The sequence below is a fragment of the Otolemur garnettii genome, unplaced genomic scaffold, assembly GCF_000181295.1.
Source record: "Otolemur garnettii isolate 467f Iridium unplaced genomic scaffold, OtoGar3 scaffold00004, whole genome shotgun sequence".
NCBI classification, from domain to species: domain Eukaryota; kingdom Metazoa; phylum Chordata; class Mammalia; order Primates; family Galagidae; genus Otolemur; species Otolemur garnettii.
In genome coordinates, this window is record NW_003852399.1 from 31,964,815 (window position 1) to 31,972,339 (window position 7,525).

Below are 7,525 nucleotides of genomic sequence, written 5' to 3' on the forward strand. Positions count from 1 at the left end.
AGCCAAAATTTCTTGATGAATATGATTAATTGTTGTTTTTGGGGCCCGGGGGCTGGATTCAAACCCGCCACCTTAGGTGTATGTGGCTGGCGCCTTAGCCACTTGAGCCACAGGTACCGAGCCAACCCAGAGCAAATTTCAAAGAGCCCTGCTGGAGTTTGGTGTTCTTTTATTTCCCCTCTCCCCACCTGATTAGCACTTGAAAAGGCTAAAATTTGAGTTGAGCCATTGAACTCCAAAGAGAAGTTTAGAGCTTTAGTGACTCTGGGTTGACGCCTGGTGAGTGGCTGGGCCTTCAGAAAGGATGCACCATGTGTGGGGGGAGTTTGGGGGCAAGTAGCCCAAGGTGCAGTAGAAACCCATGCACATGATTTGGAGGTGGTAGTGAGGGAGGGGGCCGCATGCACAAAGCAGAGAGGAGATATGTTGTTTTAGGCTCCAGGTCTCTGACACTGATATCCAAGCAGACCTCAGGCCTAATAATCCTGGCAGGAAGTTTGCAGAATGGCAAAGCATCGTGTTTGCACGTTCACAGTGTACTCCTTAGTCCACTTTTGCTCTAGATTTGTTCTGATCGCTCTTAAACCAAGGGAAAGTTTGGGTTTGCTTTTCCTCTTAGCTATTGGAATACTGTATGTTTTTTGTTGAACTATCAGGCACTTAAGAGAGTCCCCCGTACTGCGGTTGAGTGGTACGTGGCGGGCAGTGAAAGTGCCTCTTTGAGAGGGTGTTCAGGAAAGATAAGAGCTCTGTGAGGGTAAGGGACAGGCAACCCCCATGCCCATCTCTGCTGCCCAGACTCTGTTGATATCCATGCAGTGGCAGAAATTTGTGTGTTGAGGTCATGCCCCACCCCAAGTCCAACAGAATGTCCCACTGTGATCTTACTCATGCTGTTTGTTGTGGGCACAACACATGCCACTGGGCAGAGTTTTAATCCTCCAGTGGGAAACAGTTATCATTAATTAGAAGAATGACCTGCTTAACTCTCTTCTTATTTGTCCCTGGTTTTCTTTCTTTCCCTCTCCTGATTCCAGGTACCAGGAGGAGAAACATTATACCAAGAGCATTACTTTTCATAAACTCTTTGCTATTATAAAACAAGAAATGCCCTGATTTCCCCGACGTAGCTCTCTTAAACTAGGATTACTGGTAATAGGAAGTGCTGAGTATGGCAAGAACCAGCTTCCTCCATATGAAGAAGTAATGATAAGGCTAATGTTTAATTGAGTTGCTACTTTGTGCCCAGATTCAACATGTGTAATTGCCACATAGCCCTAAAATGTGGACACTGTTATTAATGTCACTTCACAGATGGAGAAACTGAGGCTTAGTGAGCTTAGGTTAGTGGCCCAGAGGCACGTAGTTACTAAGGGAGAGCACCCAGATTCTAATTCAGGTTTGCTCGTACCCACGGCCACAGTGCTGCATTATTCATTCTTTCGTTCACTGGACAAGTGTGTATGGAGCACCAGCGGTGTACCAGGCACTGTCCTCTGTGCTGGGGGACACAGTAAACAAGGCAGGTGCTACAGCTGTGGGGCAGTGTTTTTCATCCTTTTTTATCTCATGGCACATTTGAACCTATAGTTAAACTTTCATGGCACACTTAAATTATGTGTATTTTAAAAAAAGAGTAAAAAGGAAGAATGTATTTACTGTGCTTTGAACTTCTTCTGAAAATAACTAATGATCTTTAAAAATGTTTGCCCCCCCCCCAAAAAAATGTTTGCCCCACACTTAGATCCTCTTATGGCACACTGGTTGAAAATCACTGGTTCTAGGGGCTGAAGGGACAAAAAGATAAGTAAGTTAGATGTGTTGCATTTTCTGGCAATAAGTGCAATGAAGAAACATAAAACAAGGAAAGAAGGAGGGAATATTGGTGAGAGTGTTGTGTTGCAGGTTTCAACTGAGTCTCCCCCCAAGGGGACTTTTGTTCTGATTGCTCTAGAGGTAGAGAACAAGCCTTGCCCTATCTGAGGCAAAAAGAACAAAAAGAAACTTGACAAAATCATTAAATGATTGTGAAAATACTGTGGGGACAGGCTCAACTGCATGGGGTTGATGGGATCCTTCCTGTAAAAATCCCCTCTCACCTCCACCCCACCCATGACAGATTTTTCTAGACTGGAACTGCGCTGTCCTGGCATTGTGCTGCCTTCACCCTTCACCTACCCTCAGTCTGGGCTCCAGTGCAGGGAGGGAAGTTTCCATTACCAAGCTGAGCTGGAGGCTGTCCTCAAAATGGAAAAACAAGCCCATTCGTTCTTAGGGAACGGCTTTTTTTTTTTTTTTTTAAGGAAGAAAACTACACAGCCAAAACAGGGATAGTCTCAAGATTTTTTTTTTTTGTACTTCCCAAAGAGGAGAAGACTTACCTGTCTCTGAGCTCAAAGCTCCTAATGTTGAGCCAGTGAATGTCCTGTAGGTACCTGCTGAGTGGTACAATGATTTCCACGTAAGGCTTATGAAAATGGGGCTTAGGGTTCCACTGGGCAGTTAATGTTTTCTCTTAGCTCTTTATCCACTGAATCTGAGTCAAAAGCTCTTGGGTTTATCCTCATAAATGTTTTTTCTGTGTAACAGGTCCAGGAGTGATGAAAACAAATGCCTTTGACTTTGAGTGGTTTGGTGATATACATTCGGGAGATGTCGGGGTTTTGTTAATATATTACTGGAGAGGCTCGGTACCTGTGGCTCAAGTGGCTAAGGCGCCAGCCACATACACCTAAGGTGGCGGGTTTGAATCCAGCCTGGACCTGCCAAACAACAATGACGGCTGCAACCAAAAAATAGCCTGGCGTTGTGGCGGGCGCCTGTGGTCCCAGCTACTTGGGAGGCTGAGGCAGGAGACTCGCTTGAGCCCAGGAGTTGGAGGTTGCTGTGAGCTGTGATGCCAGGGCACTCTACCCAGGGGGATAGCTTGAGGCTCTGTCTCAATTAAAAAAAAAAATACATATATATATATATATTACTGGAGAAATGTACATAGGATATTGTTGAAGGTGACAAAAATAGTAATCTGCCTTTGTAGATATCTGTATATTTACAAAATTAGTTGCATATGTAGTAAGTTTATTTTCTAGCATAATTTTCTACATGACCCTCTTTATGAAAAATGTTGCATATTCACCTGACCCCAATATCACTGTTCTTTCTTTTCTAGAAGATACATATGAGCGAACCCTGATTGTTGATGGGGAAAGCGCAACAATTATACTCTTGGATATGTGGGAAAATAAGGTATGCAGAACTCGTAGTTCTCAGTGAATTCCTTCAGGGCTTGCTTTGGTGCGAGGGTGACCTTGTCCTACATAGCTGGTGTTCCAGATGAGGTGGGCTCATTTTCTTTATTAAAAGCCCTTACTTCTGAAGATTGAGACTGTTCTAAGGAACAGGTCATTCACAGATGAGTTCTGAATAATAAGCAAGTTGCAGTGACTTGCCCTTAGTGCCATTTAAAAAAAACACAAAAAAGTGTATTTGTTTTAGGGAAAGCATAAATCAGTACAGACAGTTATTTTAAACTACATCAAACCATCTCCTATGAAGCTGATGTTATTAATACTAGTTTTCATTATTTGTTTTTTAAAGATCTTGGACTTCTGAGCATACATGCTAAGCCTTTGGTTTATTAAAAACTCTTCTGTTCTCACAAAACTGTTCTTAATTTTATCACTTGGAAAAAGCAAAAGGGAGTTTTTGGAAAGTCAGAAAGGGCTCATCTTGGGTAGATCAGATAGAAATTGGAAATACTATTTGGCAGAGCAGTTGTATAATTTATTGACTCAAGTTGCAGAAGATATTGGAAAATAAAAAGGTTTTGGCACAAATACTATAGCAGGCTAGCAATCTTTACAGCCACTAGACATTTTGTAGGCATGAAAGACCAGTGTATTTGGGGGAATTGGAAATAGTTTTCTTCCTTTCTCTTATGAGCCAGGGTACTTTAGGATGCATTTATTGTTTCTTTGTGAACTGTCATGCCATTTCCCAGGTCAGCCTGGGCTCATGGAAGGTCTCTTATTTCCTTAGGGGGAGAATGAATGGCTCCAAGACCACTGCATGCAAGTTGGGGATGCCTACCTGATTGTCTACTCCATTACAGACCGGGCGAGCTTTGAGAAGGCATCTGAGTTGCGAATTCAGCTCCGTAGGGCCCGGCAGACAGAGGACATTCCTATCATTTTGGTTGGCAACAAAAGTGACCTAGTGCGGTGCCGGGAAGTGTCTGTATCAGGTAAGAGGAGTGGTGCCAACACTGTCGAGAGAGTCTCCAGATCACATCCATCTTCCTTAGGAGACTGGAGCAGGGACTCAGTAAGATGCTATGTGGAGTTTTAGGTGTGCCCCTCAGACATCTGTAGTCACCCAGGTCTCCCGTAGGTGGCTTGATGCTCCCTTGTCCATCTGGTCTACCTGTAGGACTTCCCTCCAAGGGGTTTCCCGGAGTTCCCCAGGGAGCTCTTCAGGGAAGTGGAAGTAGCATCTTCATGCAAGGATGAGGAACTCTGATTTAGGGCAATTGTGACAAAGAGTTTCATTGAGAACAAGAACTCTGCTCTGGCTGGTTCTGGCTCCTGTAAACCCTAGAAACATCCCCTACTCCTGATCTCCTGCTTCCCAAATTTCAGTTTAGGATTCAGTCTGATGTTGCCACACATGCTTCTTCAGAGTGGGCACCCACGTGCTTTCCCAGCTTTGAGATTTTGTTGGCATAATACAGATTTGCTCCCTGGTGCAATTACAAAAATAAACTACTGCTCAGGAGGAAAGAAATCTGATAAAGACAATGTACACAACCAGTTTGGAATGTGTTACTACTTGATGTGACTGTCTATGGTAATAATGGTAATGACATGGTGACACGTGGTCATTGAACACAGTGAAATAATTGAAATTGAGATTGTTTCACAAAAGCTTGTATATATAGTTCCCTATAACTATACATTTGTAAAATTCTCAAATATCTCATCAGAGCATTCTTTTTTTCTTCCTTTTTTTTTTTTTAAAGGAGGAAAGCCAGGTGGTAGAATTCTTATTTTCAATTCAGGAAACCTAGTCAGGGGAAAGAGTTAAGAATAAGGGCTTGAAAAGTGAGCCGGCCCGGATGAATTGCCACTTACAGGTCACCATGAGATCCCTCAAGGTTTTAAAACACCCCCTCAGTTTCTTCATCCACTGAGAGGGATGATGATATATTTTCCAAGAATGTTGTGAGCTTGGAAAGCCTGTTTATAGAGTTCAGCATAGTCCCCCGTAACTTCAGACAGTGGTTTTTAGTGTTATAATTAATTTCACTATTTTTGATGAAATTGGACCTGCAGACACTAAATTTAGGGTAGACCAGATCTAAAGTCCATCTCTCCCGCTTCCAGGGGTCTCCCAGTAAGCGCTGCGACTCTCCTTTTATTTATACCCCAGGAGGGCCTGTGCCATAGTGGCCCTCTCTGTCCGCTGCACATGGGCCGGACTTAGAGTTACCCGGAGGCTCCGGCCGCCTGTCTGTTGGCTGCGCGAGGCCTCGCCCTGCAGCCTCTGACGTCCTCCACTCCTTTCTTTCCAGAAGGGCGAGCGTGTGCAGTGGTGTTCGACTGCAAGTTCATCGAGACCTCAGCAGTGGTCCAGCACAACGTGAGGGAGCTGTTCGAAGGCATCGTGCGGCAGGTCCGCCTGCGGCGCGACAGCAAGGAGAAAAACGAGCGGCGGCTGGCCTACCAGAAGAGGAGGGAGAGCATCCCCAGGAAAGCCAGGCGCTTCTGGGGCAAGATCGTGGCCAAAAACAACAAGAACATGGCCTTTAAGCTCAAGTCCAAATCCTGCCATGACCTCTCTGTGCTCTAGGCACTCGAGTCACTCAGATGTCCCCCTCGTGGACATCGTTGATGGCCTTGGGACAGCTAATCTATATTAGATTGGATATTTAAGTATTATTAGATGTGGCATTCCCCATTGCAGCCGGGAGCTAAAGTGTTGGCCTCATGGGCAACATGATGCATGAGAAATGAAAGATCTTTGTAAAAAGTCAGTATTTATTTACAGGAAAAGCCTGACCTTGCTTCTCCAACACCCAAGACTCAGTAGGATGTGTTCGGTGTTCACACGTGTTTCTTCTCTCCTTGGGATAGCATAGAATTGAAGCTCGTGAAAAAATTCCTTGAACAGGAACTTTTTCATCATTATAGTATTGCTCAGTGTTCTGATCTGTGACTTTGAGGGCAATGGGTCATTAATAAATAGAGAAAAGCCAACAAAGTGTTTATGCAAAGGAGGGAGGACTTTTTACATACCTTATAGCTGTGGAGCTAGAACTGTAGACCTGAGCTCATCAAAATTGTGACTCTTATTGCTCCATCTAACTGTGAAAAGAAATTGCTGGAAACTAAAGCTTAGCACATGGTTTTTGTTCGACACCCACAGAGACTTGTAAAATTGGGAACTGATACATGTACCACTTGTAGGTTAAAAATTATATCTTAAGTGTCATAGTTTTTATCAAGGGATAAATTATTTAAATCAGATTCTACTTAAACCACCTTTTTTTTTTTATTTTTATTTTTGCAGCCATAGAGCCATCATAAAAATATTTTTAAAATCTGAATTTATTGATAGCCTGGAGTACCAAATGTCCATTTTTAAAATATAATCAAAGTTGAATTTTTATAAAACACATAAGCATAAAAAACTTCTAATATTTTGGGTTGACCCTAGTTTGCCACAGCTCTGCTCTATTTATTATTATTTTGCAAAATAACCATTTAAACATTTGATAAAGCATATTTATGAACACATTTCTTGTAAAGAAAAATGTCCATTTTATTACCATTTTCTATCTTTTTCAAAATATGCAAGTTTTTACCTATGTCTTATAATAAAAAAATAAAATCTTTGAAAAAAAGGCATTCTTAAATGTTTTTCCTCCCCAAACAAGATGATTATGATTATTTTTATGTAGTTCTTAGAACAAGCATATTCTAAAGAGACATACCTATTATTTTATTTCTTTTTCTCACTAACAGGAGTCCAGTCATTGTCTGTTTTAAAGGGTATCCCTGACACTTCTGCTTTGGATGCATGATTCACAGTCATGCAAAGTTATTTTTGGCTGGTACAGTTGGGAATTGTTTGGGGTCACTACAATGCTAAGTTATAGTAAAAGCCAGATTGACCTTTTCCATTAGTCTGGCACATGCCTGAGTGAACAGATGGGCCTCACTTTGCTCCCTGGAGGCTCATGGCCTTAAGCTTGATCAAGGCATTACAGGAAGTTATAAAGGATTAGAGAAAAATTACAATAAAAGGAAACTAGTGATTTCCAGCCTGAGATCTAGCCAGGCAAGCCTTTAGCCAAATTCTCCTCTCTGACATTAATACAATTTGACATTAATCACGTGGCATTTGTCCAGTGGCAATGTGAAATCCTTTTGCAGGAAGGACACTTCCTGGTGTTACCCTCTCATATCTCCTCTAGCCCTGTGTGCACCCCCTATTACACACCGCTCCTATCTCTCTGAGTCTGTAC

The 7,525-nt window shown here is 42.6% G+C and overlaps 1 protein-coding gene across 1 annotated transcript in view; it reads left to right on the plus strand.

Annotated features, from left to right (window-relative positions):
* Positions 1–6,901, plus strand: part of GEM (GTP binding protein overexpressed in skeletal muscle) — a 13,629-nt gene extending 6,728 nt beyond the window's left edge. The window contains exons 3-5 of the mRNA XM_023517092.1: positions 3,170–3,246; positions 4,039–4,243; positions 5,570–6,901. Of these exons, the coding sequence (XP_023372860.1) occupies positions 3,170–3,246; positions 4,039–4,243; positions 5,570–5,847 (560 nt within the window). The 3' untranslated portion in view covers positions 5,848–6,901. The remainder of the gene's footprint in view (positions 1–3,169; positions 3,247–4,038; positions 4,244–5,569) is intronic.
* Positions 6,902–7,525: the final 624 nt, after the last annotated feature.